Source organism: Cotesia glomerata, linkage group LG5 (genome assembly GCF_020080835.1).
Source record: "Cotesia glomerata isolate CgM1 linkage group LG5, MPM_Cglom_v2.3, whole genome shotgun sequence".
Lineage (NCBI taxonomy): Eukaryota > Metazoa > Arthropoda > Insecta > Hymenoptera > Braconidae > Cotesia > Cotesia glomerata.
In genome coordinates this window covers 10,200,428-10,220,085 of record NC_058162.1, presented here as the reverse complement: position 1 = coordinate 10,220,085, position 19,658 = coordinate 10,200,428, and the positions used below count along the sequence as shown (strand labels likewise).

Here is a 19,658-nt window from a genome sequence, read left to right as displayed (position 1 = left end):
ACCCAGTTTATCCTTCAGGGGTTAAAAAATTTTACACAGTAAAATATTTTGCATTAATATGTCAAAAAAAATTTGTGTTAAATATTTGACACATTTTTGTGTTGATTTAAAAGTGTTAAGTATTTAAAACAAATTTTTTTGGATTAATGACACAAAATTTTTTGCAATAAAATATTGGTTTTGTTTTTGTTTACGCTACTTTTTACTATCTATACAGTGGAAAATTTTTTAAATTTAACGTAAAACTTTGTGTCAATGTTTTTTTAAAATAAACTTAGCATTTATTCAACACAATTTATAGGTAACGATAAAGTAACACAGCTCTGTATTTCAAGTAATACAGCTTTGTGTTAATGTGACATTGAAAAAGTGTGACTTACATATCAAATGAAATGTTAGTGTGTTGAAAAATAGTTTGATCGAACAACACAAACGATTGTGTTACATCAACACACTGAAATTTTAAATATTTGACACTAAAATTGTTACACTTTACACAAGGATGGAAATTTTTTTCGTATGCATCCTTTTTGTTTTTATTTGTATATTATTCTTTATGTTTTCTTATTTTACATATAACACATTACTAATAGTTTATATTTATAATCTTTGTATAATATATTGATACTACCATTCTAATATGTCGTATCTCACAAAATTTGACAAATTTTTTTTTTTTTTTTTTTAATAGAGTCATAACAATATTATGCAAGTCATTCTAAAAATATACAGGTGAAATAATTTAATAACTATTTTTAAATAAATATTTTCATCCGTCGAAATTCATTTAATCACTGTCAAAGATGATCCTTTTCTACCATCTGCTGTAAAATTTTCTAAATGTGAAATACGACGTATTAGACCGACTGCATATTATGTACTTATGTGTACCTCAACTGAAATTTTTAGTGTATTCTTGCCATTCAGCTGTTTCATTGACGTTTTAATTAAATTAATTAATTTTTTAAATAAATTTAATTTAAAAAATTAATTTAATTAATAGACAAAAAAAAAATTACGAATTTTTTAAAACCAACATAATTATTTAATACTTTTTTCAGGTCGTAAAAATGTTCATAATTGTAGTGACAATATTTGGAGTATGCTGGCTGCCCTACCATGGATTTTTCATATTTCTTTATCACTACCGAAGCGTAATGGCCAGCAGCTATGTACAACATGTATATTTGAGTTTTTACTGGCTTGCCATGTCAAACGCGGTAGTTAATCCAATTATTTATTATTGGATGAACAACAGGTGAGAAATTAAAAGTTACACGTCCCTTTCTGAAATTATTACGTCAGAGCCGAGAAATTTCATCCAACAATAGTAATAATAGCGGATTATAAATGAAACTATTACAAATATTTCATTCATGAAAATCCGGTGGAAAGGAGAGCATCGATCGTGGATAATTACCCGTTTATCTGTATGCCTTGAAAACTTGACTTTGCACTTTAGATAATCGTCTCTCGTTAAAAAAAAAGCACACTTACTTTTTCTACCCATTCAATAAAATTGCTTTCCTGCTAAATAAATATACTTTGACTTTATATTTAATTTTGGGTATTTTATCCTCAGTCAATTTAATTTACTTCTTCATTTTATTTCACCCAATTATCCGTAGTTATTTTTATTTTTTCTATCATTCATCAGACATCACTTATTATAATTAGTTTTAAAAATAAAGTAAAAAGTACTGTCATAAATTTATCGTAACAACGAAAAAAATTAGGAAAACGGTTGACCCTAAAGGCCATCTCTGCAACTTCCCGCTAACTCCATACCTAAACGCTCAACATTTCACTTATTTTGTTTTTGAGCTCTTCGAGCTCAAAAGTACAATTTCTGTGTTATTTTGAGTTCTCCAAGCTCAAAGAGATAGCTTCTTTATGCTTTTGAGCTCTTCAAGCTCAAAAGTCTGATAGAAGTTTGATAAAACACTATTTTTTGAATTTTCAAACCGCAATAACTTTTGAATGAATGAACCGATTATTACGCGATTGGTGGTATTCGACGCAGTTTTTGAAACCTCATAACGAATTTTTAAGTTTAAATCAATCGAACGAGGAATTTCGAAGTAATTCCAAAAAAACACTTTTTTCGAAATTTTTCGTTTTCGATAACTCTTGAACGAATCAACCGATTTTGATAGGACTGGTGGCAATCGACGTGGTTTTTCAAACTTAAGAGCAAATTAGTTTTTGGAATTGATCGGTGGAGCCGTTCAGAAGTTATTCCGAAAAAACGATTTTTTGAAAATTTTATTTTTGAGATTTTTCAAAATCGAGCGAACCGAATCAATTTAAATTTTTACGAATTTTAATGGCAATGATACTCTTTGGATTGCCACCTATTTCGATCCAATCGGCCGAGCCGTTCAAAAGTTATAAGAAGTTTATTCATGCACACATACAGCCCGATGGACACCGTCGCGGGAAGAGTCAGGGAAGCTTCCTGTGACCTTAAAATGTCGAGATCTGATGAAAACTCCATTTTCTCAAAACGGGGTGAGAACAATAACTTCCCGAATTTTTAAAATCTTCGATTTTCTTAGCGGGAAGTAAAAAATAGCCAATTATTTTTATCGAGTAGAAAATAATCTAAAAACTATTATAATATACTTTTAATGACTGAGAATAAAAAATAAGTGATGGAAAAAAAATAAAGTAAGATGTAACTCGATAGAACTTTTTCACGAGTTTGCTAAAATTTTTCTTCTTTAATCTATCAAGTTGCATTTGCAATTGTATGGGACTAGAATAAGAGAAAAAATAATATCAGAAAAGTTATTCTCGAAATGTCGGAGAGTCAAAGTTCAAGTTATATTATAGTTGAAGAGAGACAAGCGAAGCTAATTTTGATTTTCTTTTCATTTTATATTTTTAATTTTGTTTTATAAAAAATAAATGTGTTATTTTATTTACAGATTTCGAGTGTATTTTCAACAAATTATTTGCAATTGCTGCTGTTTACTGGGCTACTCAGACTCGGAAAACTGTCAGATGCAAGAGATGACAAGACTGAGACACTCTGATACTGTGCGCTCACAATCAGGTAATTGTTTTCAAATTTATGTGCTAACTATACTGTTTTAGATTTTTATTTTGAAATACAAAACTATTCATTCTATTTATTAAAAAAAAAAACCTCTATTTTCGTTTAAAAAGTAATTAGAGTAAAATCAATAAATAAATATAACATACTAAAATCAATAGATATTTGATAAATTTTTACATTCTCATAAAAATTAAATTATAAAAAATATTTAATAAAAAAATTCCACCTACAGAAACTATTGGAAAAAAAATTTTTTTAATTATTTTTTTTTTAATAATTGATTCTATGTAACAATTTGAAAAATCGTCAAATGTTTATTGATTTAGATATGATATAAATATTAAAAATTCTATTTATAAAGTTCAGGCTAGCGTAGAGACTTTTCTTGGGCGCCAGTCTCACGAGAAAATAAAAATTGCCCGTACCAAAAAAATTACTTAAAATTATAATTTGTCTAGCGGTCAATATTAAAAATAAACAAAAATTTATTTAATTACTTAATTTAAAATTTACAAGTTCAAAACGAATTCGTCAAAACAAATTGATTACAAAAAAAATACATTGATCTTTCAGTACACTGTATAGAAAATATTTACAATGCGTTATATAACAAACAGCCGAACATATCTTTTAAACTTACGTAACATATAATTTTTCCATCCTTCCCATCCCATTTCACTGTTGCTTCAACAGATAGTAAATATTTTCCTCAAAATACATATTTTTAAAAACAACAAACGAAAAACAGAAAGTATCTATAAATATTTACTATTTTCGCTCGATAAATATAAAAAATCCTCATGCAAAAGCATCGCAAACATTTGCAGTAAAAATTTTAGTAAAAAATTGATAGAAATAAAAAGGAAAATTAAAAAAAAAATTAAAATATTCATAAACCGGTTAATCCATAAATGAACAAAAATAATTTTCATAATTTATCCAACAATACGAGGTTTAATTAAACTTGCCTAATCGAGTAATTTTTCTTAGGCAGAACAAGAACCTCAAGGCAATAACCGTTTAATTTCACGGAATAAATAAAAGGTTTAACATTAAATCTCCAGATACCCGGCTTATTTTTTTTCACTAATACGCCACCCTTGGGCTAACGAATGAAAACGGCAATGAGTTACCGGCCGACAAAATTATGTATTGAATAATAAATATTTAAAAAAATCAATTTATTGAATAGTAAGTCGAACGGTAAAAGAAAATTAATAATAAAAAACTTGTCTTGTATAAAATACTCGAGTAATTTTTCTCTTGAAACTTTATCGGTATAAACTTTAGTGTTTCTTAGTTGATACCTTATAGTTACAGAATATGCATACTTTATAATAATTTCCTTCAAGCCGAGTGTTAGCCCGCAAAACTCAAAGTTATAATGTGTAGTAAAATATAACTCAAAAGTTCTTGGTGTATTGAGAAAAAATATCAAGCATATAGATAAGTAAAAGACGTAAATTTCACGACTGATAAAGAAATTGACTTAATTTAATTCATTCATTTTGTATTAAACAAAAAAATTCTTGATTAATTAACTACAGTTGCGCTGGTGTTGGTGATTTATTAGTATATTTCTTACAAATGTACCAATTAAAAAATCTTAATACACCAGATTAACGAATCTGGTTAGACCTATATTTTGTCTAAATGTGTTCACATCGACTTCAAGAACAAAAATTTGCATGGATACATAAATATCAACAATAATTTAAACAAGAAACAAAGAGATCAAACTGACTGGAAATACCTAAGTGTAAAAAAATGTTTTGATAAGGCCAAATTTTATATCATGCCGAGAAATAAATACACGGAGAAAAAAATATTGTTAAAATGACTATCCAACGTATCCTTAAATAACGTTTTCTTGAAATAACAATCCAGATTTCTGATTTAAGGATTCATTTGTTTCTAGTAAGCATTATAGAGAATAGTTCTTGTGAATATATGTAGTTTCGTTAAAACAGACAACTGTTTCGTTAACGTAACGATCTGTATAGTTGAGTTAACTAAATGTTATGCCTAAAATAATGATACGGATCGTCTTTTTGACTATCCGCTGTATAGCTATATTGGCTACACAGAATATCTCTAAGAAAAATGAGTATACGGCGTATAGTCAGAATAACGATACGTATCCTCATTCTGACGATATTTTTTTCTCCGTGTATTATTACTTGAAATTTACCATCAGAACCAAAAAATGTATTTATAACATGCAACAAAAAATTTCTAACAATATAATGATAGACAAAACCTTACTGAGTGATGAAAAAAAATTTTAGAATAAAAAATTAAAATAGTTCAATTTACATGGCTGTTGGACATTAATTTACTTGAGTAACTTTTAATTTAACACGTTCATTAATAGAAAAATTTGAGTTATAGATTTAAGTCTCACTCTATCATTTTTTTAATTATGAATAACAGTATATTAACAAAATAAATTAAAGTCGAAATGTATTTCCAGACATAAATAAATTTTTTAAAAAATGTCGAGTGAGAATAATTTTTCAACAGTAATAGTAGAAAAAAACTTATTGAATTATGGGAAAGAATTTTGGAATAACAAATCAAAATAGTTTAGTTTAAATGGCTACATTTTATTATTTACAGTAAAAGAATTTAAATCTAAAAAATGTTCAAAAACATACAATATCTTCTTTATACATTTAAAAGATCATTTACTTAACAATCTTAAATATAGGTTACTTAAATAATTAAAAATATTTCTGACAACTAAATCAGGTAAATCCATACAAAAAATGTCATATAACTTTTCAGCATTTTTCACGAGTTCCTTTCTTTCAAGCGCTTGTCATAAATTTTGAACTATTATTTTACCATATAGTAGAAATTCCGTTAATATTTCTACTTCGTCAAAACATTAATTTAAATGTGTTAATCCTACCGCTAATCTATGTAAGTTTTTTCTAGTACATTATAATAATTTAAATTTGTCTTGCTAATTCTTTTGGATTTTAATTCACTTACTTCTTTTTTGCACTTTTCTTGGAGTGATTTGAAAAAATTATTATCCACAGCTCTTAAATTTTTAACTTCCCGCTAAGAAAATTGAAGATTTTCAAAAATCGGGAAGTTATTGTTTTCACCCCGTTTTGCAAAAATCGAGTTTTCATCAGATCTCGACGTTTGAAGGTCACAGGAAGCTTCCCTGACTATACCTGTGAGGTTGTCACGGTGTCTATATGTATTTATGTGTGTGTGTGTGTGTGTGTGTGTGTTTTTAGGGGGGGGGGGAATCCTTTTTACGGATTCTAGGCATAGCTGTTTGGCCTGGATATGTGGCGACTCGACGCAGCGTCATACTAACTCGACACTAACGCCCCTACCCACTAAACCCTAAACCCCTTTTCCTTCTTTCCTCTAATCCCTCATGGAAACCGCCGTCAGGCATTACTTCGTGAATTCAATCTAGCTACTGCTCTTCCTTCTGGTGGCTAAGGTGTTAACTACCTTCCTTCTATCTTCTGCTATTTGCTCTTCTTCTTTCGGTGGAACGCAAGTCTTTAAGGACTTCTGTTGCAAACGTGTTGGTAGCGTTCCAGGCAGCTTCTGATGACAACATTGCTTCTACTAGTGAATCTGGTTGCATTCTCTGGTTCAGGATCCTCTCCAGTTCTTAACGTTGTGGATCGAAACGAGGACATACAAAGAAGACGTGCTCCGCGTCTTCAGCAGCTCCTGGGCAGGACGGGCACTCCGAAGAGTCATCGTGCTTAAAGCGGTGTAGATACTCTCGAAAACACCCATGTCCCGACATGGTGAATAATAAATCATTTATACCTTTGATAATGATTAAAAGTGGTTTTTGTCAAAAAAATTGTCATTGATTCTAAAAAGTAAGAAAAAGAAATAACAAGAATGGTTCGTCAAATTTTACCATATTGCTTTTTCGTAAAGGGTAATGAAAAACAAAGACTAAAAGAAAAGAAATAAGTCAATAGGTTCATTCGCAGTGAAGCTATATGCTTTTTCATATTAAAAAATAGCAGATTATTGATGGAACGATTTTATTAAATTTTATTTGAAGTCTATAGCTTCGCTGAAAGTTGACCTTTGAAAATTTTTTTGGTATTTTTAACTTCCCGCTGAGAAAATTGAAAATTTTCAAAAATCGGGAAGTTATTGTTTTTACCCTGTTTTTCGAAAATCGAGTTTTCATCAGATCTCGACGTTTTGAGGTTCTAGGAAGCTTCCCTGACTATTTCCGCGATGGTGTCTGTATATGTGTGTGTGTGTGTGTGTGTGTGTGAGTGTGTGTGTGTGTGTGTGTGTGTGTATGTGTGTGAAAGTATGTGAATCGCTTATAACTTTTGAACAGCTTGACCGATTTCATCGCGGTTGGTGCCATTCGGAAGGGCTTGACCAAACTTAGATTTTGAAAACTATTTGGACCGATTCAGATCAATAGATTTTGAGAAATCTTCAAAAACTGAAAAAATTTTTCAAATGTGGTTTTTGGAATAACTTTTAAACGGCTTTATGGTTCAATTCCAAAACTAATCAGCTCTTAACCTCAAAAAACCACGTCGATCGCCACCAGTCCGGTCAAAATCGGTTGATTCGTTCGAGAGATATCGTGAACGAAAGAAAACCGAAAAAAAGTGTTTTTTCAGAATAACTCCGAAATTCCTAGCGCGATCAATTCAAAATTTGACATTCTTTGTGAGGCTTGAAAAACTGCGTCGAATGCTGCCAACCGCGTGAAAATCGGTTTATTCATTCAAAAGTTATTGCGGTTTAAAAATTCAAAAAATAGTGTTTTATCAAATCTCTATCAGACTTTTGAGCTCGAAGAGCTCAAAAGCATAGGAAAACAATCTCTTTGAGCTCGAAGAGCTCAAAACAACTCCATAAATTGTATTTTTAAGCTCGAAGAGCTCAAAAACATCATTGGTGCAATTTTAAGCGCCTAAGTATGGAATTAGCGGGAAGTTGCAGGGATGGCCTTCAGGGTCAACCGTTTTCCTAATTTTTTTATTTATAAATATACCGGCTATGGATAATTTGATGATATGATCCTCGATTAATTTGATCATGTCTAAAGTTTCATCCACGATCAAATTATTAAGGGCCAGGTCAACGTTTATCTTCATGGTAGTATCAAGCAAGCTTGAATTTTCATTATTAATCACATTAATATTTGCTCCACAGTTAAGTAAATAACTCAAAATATTAATACAAACGAACTGAACTGCCAAGTGAGCTACTGTATCACCATGAAAAATCAGAAGTGTCCAATAAATTGTCTCAGTTTCTTGAAAAGAGGTTGAGAATGTCGACATTATACTGTCGCATAGCTGCCTTGAACTCTGATATATACTCTTGGTTCTTGATCACCTTGAACTTAGCTCCATATTTTTCCAGGATCAGGAGAATGTCAACTCTGTTGGTTCTTGCAGCCAGGTGTAGAGAAGAGTATACTTCTTTAGATCCTTCATTAATAATAGCGTTGTTCTTTAATAGTAACTTGACTATTCGAATGTCCATTTTAGAAATTGCCAGATTCAAAGCAGAGAATTTACAACTCGTATTGTTGAATGTAGCTATGTGAACTTCTGCATTGACATTAGCACCTGACATCACCAGGAACTCGGTGATGTCGTAATTCCCACAATAAATAGCCAGGTGAAGTGGAAGCATTATTATTGGATAATGATGTCGTGTTAAGTTGATTTCAGCTCCTGAAGTAACTAACTTCTTTACGATGTCCAGTTTTTGTTTTTGATGGCTAGCTGGAGCGCCGTTCCCAAAATTTAGTGGTATCATTCACGTAGACGTTATTTTTCAATAACAAATCAATGAGTTTTTCATCGTAGTTCATTATTGCAAATTGTAAAACACTCATTTCACCGTATTGTTCACAAGCAAATACTGAGTTAACACTCATTTCGCCAGATTTTACTAACTCCTGAATTTTTTCAAATCGAAATTGTTGGATGCCATTTTTATTTAATATAGTGATTATACAAATCATAATTATATATGTGAGACTTAAAATTTCAGGGTTTACAACTGGAGATGTTTGCACTTCAAACTTTGTCGTGAAAATGATTTAAGTTCTAAAAGCAATTCAGGAGTTAAACTCTCTCAGCTCCCTCCTCAAAACATTTATTAAGGCCTGTTTGACCATTTCTTTTGTAATCACGACTTGCCATTGGTTTTGATACTGTTGTGTGGCTTGGGGAAGTAAGAGAGGGTAGGGGAAGGGGGGACAAAGTGGGCCCCTGAAATTTTTACAAAAAGGTGAATAATAAATCATTTATACCTTTGATAATGATTAAAAGTGGTTTTATCAAAAAATTGTCATTGATTCTAAAAAGTAAGAAAAGAAATAACAAGAATGGTTCGTCAAATTTTACCATATTGCTTTTTCGTAAAGGGTAATGAAAAACAAAGACTAAAAGAAAAGAAATAAGTCAATAGGTTCATTCGCAGTGAAGCTATATGCTTTTTCATATTAAAAAATAGCAGATTATTGATGGAACGATTTTATTAAATTTTATTTGAAGTCTATAGCTTCGCTGAAAGTTGACCTTTGAAAATTTTTTTGGTATTTTTAACTTCCCGCTGAGAAAATTGAAAATTTTCAAAAATCGGGAAGTTTTTATTTTTACCCCGTTTTTCGAAAATCGAGTTTTCATCAGATCTTGACGTTTTGAGGTCCTAGGAAGCTTCCCTGACTATTTCCGCGATGGTGTCTGTATGTATGTGTGTGTGTGTGTGTTTTTAAGGGGGGGGGGGAATCCTTTTTACGGATTCTAGGCATAGCTGTTTGGCCTGGATATGTGGCGACTCGACGCAGTGTCATACTAAAACTCGACGCTAGCACCCCTACCCACTAAACCCTAAACCCCTTTTCTTCTTTCCCCTAATCCCTTATGGAAACCGCCGTCAGGCATTACTTCGTGAGGGGAGGATCTAGCTACTGCTCTTTCTTCTGGTGGCTAAGGTGTTATTCTTTCCTTCTTCTAATTGGCGTCATTCGCTCTTCTTCTTTCTATGGACCGCAGGTCTGAGAGAACTCCCGTGACAAACGTGTTTGTGGCGTTCCAGGCAGCCTCTGATGACAGCATTGCTTCTACTATTGTCTCTGGTTGGATTTTCCTCTTCAGGATATTCTCCAGCTCATCTCGCTATGGATAAAAACGTGGGCACTCAAAGAAGATGTGCTCTGCATCTTCATTGACTCCTGGGCAGGACGGGCACTCTGGGGAATTATCATGCTTAAAGCGGTGGAGATACGCCCGGAAACAGCCGTGTCCTGATAACATCTGCGTAAGATAATAGTTGACCTCACCGTGACTCCGGTTTAGCCAAACGTTGATCCTTGATATAAGACGATGCGTCCACCTACCCTTCACTGTGGCATCCCACTATAGTTGCCATCGACTTATGCTCTTCTGCCGTTCTTCTGTTCTAAGCTCCTCAGCGCTTAGTGTGGTTGACTTATTTCGTTGGTAAAGGATCCGTCTTTCCTCAGCTAAGACTCTGAGAGGCAAAGTTCCGGAAATGACACACACTGCTTCCATAGATATTGTGCTGAAGGCGCTCGCTACTCTTAAGGCACTCAGGCAGTAGACTGGTCCAGCCTTTCTCCATGATTCTTGCTTCTCTAGTGCGTCCGCCCAAATAGATATTCCGTAAGTGAGCATTGATGTAACTACAGATGATAGCAGTAGTCTTCTGCTCTGCTTTGGACCTCCGACGTTTGGCATCAGTCGTGCTAAGCTGGCTACAACTGCTGATGCTTTTGCACTCACGTGTTCGACTTGCTGCTTAAAGTTGAGTCGGGCATCAAGCATCACTCCCAGATATCGGATATATGGTTGTGATGTGATTTCTTGTTCTCCGACTTTCAGCTTTATGGTCTCTATCACTTTTCTGCTGGTAATAAGCACAGCCTCAGTCTTCTGTTTAGCCAGTTGTAGATTCATTGAGTCCATCCACCGGTTAACTTTCTCAAAGTTGATACCGAACATGTGGTTTATCTCATCTAGGTGTTTAGCAACGATTACGACAGCTACATCATCTGCATATGCAACAAGCTTGACACTTCTTGGAAGAGTCAGTCTCAGCAGGCCATCATACATGACATTCCACAGAAGTGGACCCAGAACGGAACCCTGGGGTACACCTCCGGTAATATCATACTCTTTTGGACCATTCTTCGTGTCGTATCTCAGGATTCTGTCCGTGAAGTAGCTAGCCACTATCCTACGTAGGTATCCTGGTACGTTTTTCTCTTCCAGGGCTTGCATAATGCAGTCCCAGTTGGCGGAGTTGAAGGCATTTTTGATGTCCAAAGTGGCCACCAGGCAGTACTTCTTCGCTCCACTCTTCCATCTGATCCCTTCGATTGCCTCCTTGGCCGTTGCAACAACCAGATTGATTGCATCCAGGGTTGATCGTCCTTTCCGAAAACCATACTGGTTATCTGCCAGGAGTGGATCGACAACTGCTTCTATTCTTTGGTGGATTATATGCTCAAATATCTTACCTGCCGTGTCTAACATACAAAGTGGTCGATAAGATGACGGTTCTTCTGGTGGCTTTTTCCCTTTTGGAAGTAGTACTAGTCGTTGCTGCTTCCACTTCCGAGGGAAAATCCCTTTCTTGAGGCATGTGTCGTAGACGTCCAGGAACAATGATGGCACTGCTTTTATAGTTGTTTTTAAAGCAATATTGGGGACCCCGTCCAATCCCGGCGCTTTATTGTTCCCTACATGATTACAAGCCTCCATCAGTTCTTCCTCCGTGACAGATGGAATGTCATCCATTTCATTCTGCGCTAATAGGTAGTTAAACTCGCTTTGTTCGGGGAACAACGCGTTTACGATCTTCTGTAGGAGTTGAGGACACGTGGGTGATGGCATTAGCTGGTTTTTAAGATGGGTCATGACCACCTTATACGGCCTACCCCACAGATCTCTGTCCACCTCGTTGATGAGCTCCTTCCAGCATTTTCTTTTGCTATCTTTGATGGCTTTGTTCAGAGATCGACGGGCTTTTTTGTACTCTGCGACCAGCTCCGCAGAGTTAGGTCGTTGGTAGCCACGCTGAGATATTCTTCTCTTCTGATGACACTCTTTACGAAGGGCGCTGATCTGGTCGTTCCACCAGTGAACGGAAGGTCTTGTGTTCATGCCACGTCTACGAGACATACTTGCATCACAAGCCTGGGTCACTCTTTTCATCAGGTCCTTGGTCTTCTCTTCTGTGCAGCCCGCGATAATCTGGTCACTATTGAGAGCTACTAACAATGCACTTGGGTCAAGAGTTTTTACCTTCCAACCAATGGTGTTAAGTTGCTTTTTAGGTCTTCTCGGGCTCTGGACGTTTGATATTTCCCAGAGAATCGCGTTGTGGTCGCTGGCTGTGTAGATATCCATCACCTTCCAGTTGATATTACCTCTGGTGAGGCTGCTACTGACGAAAGTGAGATCTACAATAGAACTTGCGTCTCCTTTGGTGTAGGTTGGTGTATCACCACTGTTGAGCAGTACTACATCTAATGTGGAAAAGGCTTCTAGTAGTTCCTTTCCTCGCGCGTTTGTATGCTTGCTGCCCCAGTCTACTGCCCAGGCATTGAAGTCCCCGGCTATTGCCACTGGGTGGTAATGCTTCGCGTCCTCAGTAAGTCGATCCAGAAATGCGGTGTGTGTGTGTGTGTGTGTGTGTGTGGATGTATGTAAACCTCTCATAACTTTTGAACGGTGTGACCGATTTGATCGCGGTTGGTGCCATTCGAAAGGGTTGGACTAAACTTAGATTTTGAATACAAATTGGACCGATTTGGACCTATAGATTTTGAGAAATCTTGAAAAAACTGCGAAAAAAAATTTTTTCAAATGTGGTTTTTTTTTAATAACTTTCGAACGGCTTGACCGATCAATTCAAAAAACTAATCAGCTTTTAACATCAAAAAACCACGTCGATCGCCACCAATCCCGTCAAAATTGGTTGATTCGTTCGTGAGTTATCGTTGACGAAAGAAATCGAAAAAAAGTGTTTTTTCCAAATTACACCAAAATTTCTGGTCTGATCAATTTGTGTTTGAAAATATATTATAGAACTTGAAAAACTGCGTCGAATGCCGCCAACTGCGTGAAAATCGGTTCATTCATTCAAAAGTTATTGCGGTTTGAAAATTCAAAAAATAGTGTTTCATTAAACTTCTATCAGACTTTTGAGCTCGGAGAGCTCAAAACTACACGAAAATTATATTTTTGAGCTTGAAGAGCTCAAAAACATAATGAGTGCAATTTTGAGCGCTTAATAACAAAAGTAGCGGGAAGTTGCAGGAATGGCCTTCAGGGTCAACCGTTTTCCTCATTTTTTTTTTTTGGAAAATACATTTGAAAGGGGTTGGGTAAAAAAATTTAAAAAAATCCTAAAAACATTTTTTAGTAGTGTAAGAAAGGACAAAAATTTTTCAGCTAAATCAAAAAGGATCGAATTCAAAAGTGATCAATTTGACAAATAAATTACCCCGTATTTTCTGTAATTCTCCTAATTTTTCAAAGAAGTAATTTTTTAAAGACGTAATGATATGTAATGAAAAAACAACAGTTTTGTTTGGAAGTGATCGTAGATAAAAATTTAAAACTACAAAAATTTAAGACGTTAATATCTCCTGAAATATTGATGTTAGCAATTTAGTGCTCGGGATCTTTTTTGTAGAAAATCAAATTTACTACAAGTTAGTCATTCAAATGTTTTTCGTAGCTCTTCTCAGTGACGAGAAAAGCGTAAATTTTATGAAAAAAATTGGATTTGGTGGTACTCCCTCGCCAGTGTGAGTTACGATTACGCCACGATGGGCAGTTTTGTGGAGCATTCAATTCTAAGTAAAATAACCCATCTTTGATTGAAGTAATGCTATGAAATGCTACTGAGCTGTGAAAATTTAAGGAAACAGCTCGAGTTTTACGTGTATATTTAATGGGAAATCTTTTCACACCTTGATCGAGCTCTTCATAGTAATATTGGAGAGCTCAAATTCTTAGAGAATTTTTTTAGGATATTGCGAACAAATTTTCATGATGGGATCAAGAAAAAATTAGTCAAAAAAGGCACCTTATTGCTCATGCGCGAAAGTTTTATTTGTCTGAAAAAAATCATAACTCAAAGCTTTTAAAATGTGCGAAAAAAATGTTTATGACAAGATTTTTGGAGAAGGCCCACTTTGCCCCACATTCTAGATTTTTTTATCTTAATGGACACAGCTTATCGATGTTGAATTACAAACAAGGGGCTAAAAAGTAGTGCAAAGAGTAAAAAAAAAGTACGGATATGACCATTTTTCCCTTAAGGGGCCCACTTTGCCACCCCCCCTTCCCCTAGTCTATAGCCAGATCATTCAAGTGTCTCATTCGGCTCTATGAAAGAGGCTCCGTCTTATTAGTCTGGCCTTAACTGCATCTGCCGGTTACTTCGGGAATTAGACCTAAATAAAAAGGTAAATGGGAGTTGTATTGTATGTGAAAAAAATCACTCAAGACTAACAATAGATAATATCATTGACTAAAGATAAACATTGACCTGGCCCTTAATAATTTGATCGTGGATGAAACTTTAGACATGATCAAATTAATCGAGGACCATATCATCAAATTATCCGTAGCCGGTAAATTTTTATCCAATTATTTTTTTTTTTTTTTTTTTTATTTGTTTAAAGTCGCATAAACTACTAAGGTCATGAGCGACTACGGTAGGGGGTAAACTTTTGAGATTGGAACTCGTTTTATTTTTTGGGCTGAATGATACACTTAAATATTTAAAATATTCATTGGTGTACGCCGTACTCGAACCCGGTCCAATGCTTTGGTAAGCAAGGGCCGGATCCGATAGGGCTACTGCGCGCCTCAATTATTTTTTATAAACATGTTCTAGACTAAATTTTTTTATTGTAAATAATAAAATACAGCCATGTAAATTGAACTATTTTGATTTTTTATTCTAAAATTTTTTTTCATAACTCAGTAAGATTTTATCTACCATTATATTGTTGGAAATTTTTCGTTGCATATTATAAATAAATTTTTTTGTTCTGATGGTTAATTTTAAGTAATATTATTTATCTCTAAAATTTGGCTTTATCAAAACATTTTTTTACACTTATTTTCAATCAGTTTGATTCCTTCGGCTACGCCTTGGGCATCATGGTGCGCAGTGCAGAAATCTCAAACTTTCGACCCTAGTAGTGTAATATACTATTATTAGTCCGTTTGTCTTGTTAACAGTTCGTTTGTTACAATTTGGATAATAAACATTAAACTGACATTAAATTACTGTGTTTGCTATTCGATAACATCTAATAGTCGACGAAATCTAGACTAGCAAACTCAAACACAAAGAGAATCTATAGAGATATATACATATGCATATACATATATGTTATATAAATGTTATAGCAATAGATGGCCATTGAGAATAAAATACGCGTGAGTATGTGGAAATACGAAATATTACCATGTATTGGGAAAATTATACGTAGAGTGTACATAGATTGAGGGTAATTTGCATTTGAGAAAAGATCCTTTCCTCTACACGTACACGTATATATTTACATTTCGTCAGTTCCAAGTAGCCCTGAACTAAGATTTGTTTTTGCGATTTTATATTCTATGCCAGTTGAATTTCTTGGCGCTTCACCAGCGGAACCTCAATATCTTAATATTTATTCATTTACGACGGAAAATTTCTTTTCAAGCATAAACAAAGTTCGGATTGTTGTTTTTAACAGGATATTCGCTTTTTAACTAATTTAAATAAATTAATATGCAATTTTTTCTTGCAAAGAAATTGAATAAAGAAAAAAATAGTAAATTAACTTGATTCGACAATAAATCATTTTAATTTTATTACAAAAGTATAGAAAAAAATAGAAGCCGAATTTCATGATTTTTAACTTCACGCTAAAAAAATTGAAAATTTTCAAAAATCAGGAAGTTATTGGTTTTACCCCGTTTTGCGAAAATGGAGTTTTCATCAGATCTCTACGTTTTAAGGTCACAGGAAGCTTCCCTGACTTCCCGCGATGGTGTCCATCGGGCTGCATGTGTGCATGAATAAACTTCTTATAACTTTTGAACGGCTCGGCCGATTGGATTGAAATAGGTGGCAATCCAAAGAGTATCATTGCCATTAAATTTCATAAAAATTTAAATTGATTCGGTTCGCTCGATTTTGAAAAATCTCAAAAATAAAATTTTCAAAAAATCGTTTTTTCGGAATAACTTCTGAACGGCTCCACCGATCAATTCTTAAAACTAATCTGCTCTTAAGTTTGAAAAACCACGTCGATTGCCACCAGTCCCATCAAAATCGGTTGATTCGTTCAAGAGTTATCGAAAACGAAAAATTTCGAAAAAAGTGTTTTTTTCACATAACTTCGACATTTCTCTTTGGATTGTTTTTTATGAAATAAAATAATTATTAGAGCCCAAAAAACCACGTCGATCGCCACCAAGAACGTGTAAATCGGTTAATTGATTCGTGAGTTATCGTTGTCGAAAAAATTCAGAAAAAGTGAATTTTTCAAATTTCTCTAAGATTTTCGGTTCGATCAGTTTGTGTTCAAAAGTATATTCAATTATATAATTGAAAAAACTGCGTGGAATACTGCCAAATGCGAAAAAATCAGTTCATTCATTCAGAAATTAGTGCAGTTTGAAAATTCAAAAAACTGTTTTATTAAACTTCACTGAGAAAACGGTTTGTTTGACTCAAATGCACAGATTTATTTGAAATGAATCAAAAATATTTATTTAATGTTAACAAATTTCTTTTATTTAAATATATATTACTTTGAATCAAATACTACTTCGTTTTGGTTTATTTAATTGAATCGACTCATTTATTTAATTCAAATAAAGATTTGTTAACCCTAGTTAACGGGTTGCGGTCAACCAGTCAGATCGACAGCATTCCGAATTATCAAAACTTTAGAAAATTAAAAATTCCGCTACATTCAAAGTTTATAAAATACATTAACTTAAATATAATACCAGCCGAAAAACAATTTTGCAAATTATAAAATACCGAGCTATCGAATATAAGTAAACATAAATCTTATATTCCTCAAGAGTTAAAATTGATTTAATTTCGAAAAAAGTTCGTTCCGACGTATATTCATCCGAATACTCATCCACACGAATAATGATTCGGCCGAAAATTACTCATCCAAATAACTATATATTTACATTTTTCGGCTAAATGAGTGTTCCTCTGTTCATTCATTCTGGCGTAAAAATTTTCGTTATTATGTTTTTTAATTTATTGAGACTTTGTGACTTTGAAAGATTCTATTAATATAATTTTAGTTTTTTCATTATTCAAGTTTATATTTTTCGAAATTTTAAAATTTGTAAAATTAATTATTTTAAATTATATTTTATATTTACTTTCTAAGTTCTAGAAATTTATTAATTCGGAATGTTATCAATCTGACTAGTTGACTGCAACCCGTTAACTACTATTAACAAATCTCGCTTCAAGTAAATTACGCTTGGTGTCGCTATTTTTGAATGTAAGAGTATTGTTTACATTTGACTTTTTTGTGACTAACCATTATTTCTTTTATATTTATTTTATTATAATATTAATTTACCTATTGATTTTAAGGAAATTTTATTTTTTCCGGTTATGATTTACTATTTTTTTTTTTCATTAAAATTTTTTTTTATATTTCATGCAGTAATTGGAACGAAAAAAAAAATTTCTTAACCTAAAATCCGTGTCGTTTAGTAATAATTTCTTTACAGAAAATTTTCAAATGTGTTATTGAATATAAAATTGGTATATTTTATAACAATATTAGTTTATTTTCGTAAAAAAATATACTACTATTACTTACAATACTAATAAAAATACTATGATTATTATGATACTGAAGTTAGCCGTCAGCTGTCAATTTTAAAAATTTTAATAATAACAAATCAATTACAATAAAAAAATGCTTCTAACGAGTTATGGACAATGTCTCGGATAGCTTAACTGGTAGAGCCTTTGGCGCGTAACCAAATGATCCGGGTTCGAGTCCCGGTCTGGGCTGTCTGAATTATTTTTTCGGTTACCGAAAAATTCCTACTGAGTAAGGTCCCTCCTCCCCCCTTTATCCTTTATTTCCCCAGTTCCCAAATTTGTCTTTAATGACAAATTTAGCTATAAATTATGGCTATTTTTTTTTATAGTTAACGAGCCTCATTTTATTTAAATGAATTGTTTTCTCAGTGTTCTATCAGACTTTTAAGCTCGAAGAACTCAAAAGCTTAGAACAGATAACTCTATGAGCTCAGAGAGCTCGAAATAACATACAAATTATATTTTTGAGCTCTTCGAGCTCAAAAACGTCATAAGTGCAATTTTAAGCGCTTAAATATGGAATTAGCGGGAAGTCGCAGGGATGGCCTTTAGGGCCAACCATTTTCCAGATTTTTTTTATACGTCGAATACGGACTCTAAATTACGTGAAACTTTTATGTTGTTATTTTAAACCTTTCAATAGTAAACTGGATTTACAAATAGCATCTACAGATGAAGCATCAAAATTCTTTTTTTTTCTCAACTATTTAAAAACTTTTTATTAATAATGGAAAAATTTGTTGATTTCAAAATTCAAATTTACAATACGTCGATCAAAGTGAGCGGAAATCAGCAACTAATTTATATATTTTAATGATATGTCCAATATTTATTTTTTTTACTACCTGAAAAAAAATTCATCAAATATAAAATGACCACCTAACTTTTTTCAAATTATTTATTTACATTAATTAAAAAAATTAGTAAAATGGTTGACCCTACAGGATATCCCTGGAACTTCCTATTAATTTCAACAGCAAAACGCTCCAAATTGCAACAATTTCGACGTTTTTGAGGTATTCGAAAACGAAAATCTGATTTGTATTTCGTAGAACACTTTTTTGAAAATATCTCTCGAACAAAACATTGATTCGTCAAAAATTTTTCAAGTTATTTAAAAAAAAATTTTTTTCAAGATTTATTTCGACAACGATATCTCTTGAATAAATCAACTGATTTTGATGCAGTTAGCGATAATCGAAGTTATTTTTTGAGTAGAAGAGCTGATTAGATTATAGAGTTGATCAAAACAAAGATGTTAAAGTAATTAAAAAAAAAAAATGATTTTTTGAAAATTAAGAAAACTCGAACTTTTAAAGTTTTTTTTTTTAGAATTTACCGTGCCAATTCAGGCTAAATTTACAGAAAGTCTAAGTTCCGCGAGGCCCTTTCACACAGACACAGACACAGACATACACACACACACACACACACACACACACACACACACACACACACACACACACGCACACACACACACACACACACGCGCGCGCGCAAACATACGACCATACGAACATCATCTCCAAAATAACCAAAATAGCTTCTTAAGACCTCAAAATGTCAAGCGGAAAATTAAAAAAATATCCTTTCAATTTTCTCTAATCCATAAGCTTAAAATTAATAATTCCTAAAAGTGACAAACCAATAATCCGAATTTATAGATTAATTGTCTTAACCTTTCACAAGTATCCTAACCAGA

At 33.1% G+C, this 19,658-nt stretch overlaps 1 protein-coding gene across 1 annotated transcript in view; it reads left to right on the top strand.

The window, feature by feature from the left end:
- Positions 1-19,658, top strand: part of LOC123265114 (tachykinin-like peptides receptor 86C) — a 114,952-nt gene that overhangs the window by 94,826 nt on the left and 468 nt on the right. Inside the window, exons 6-7 of the mRNA XM_044728756.1 lie at positions 1,062-1,258; positions 2,931-3,058. Of these exons, the coding sequence (XP_044584691.1) occupies positions 1,062-1,258; positions 2,931-3,058 (325 nt within the window). The remainder of the gene's footprint in view (positions 1-1,061; positions 1,259-2,930; positions 3,059-19,658) is intronic.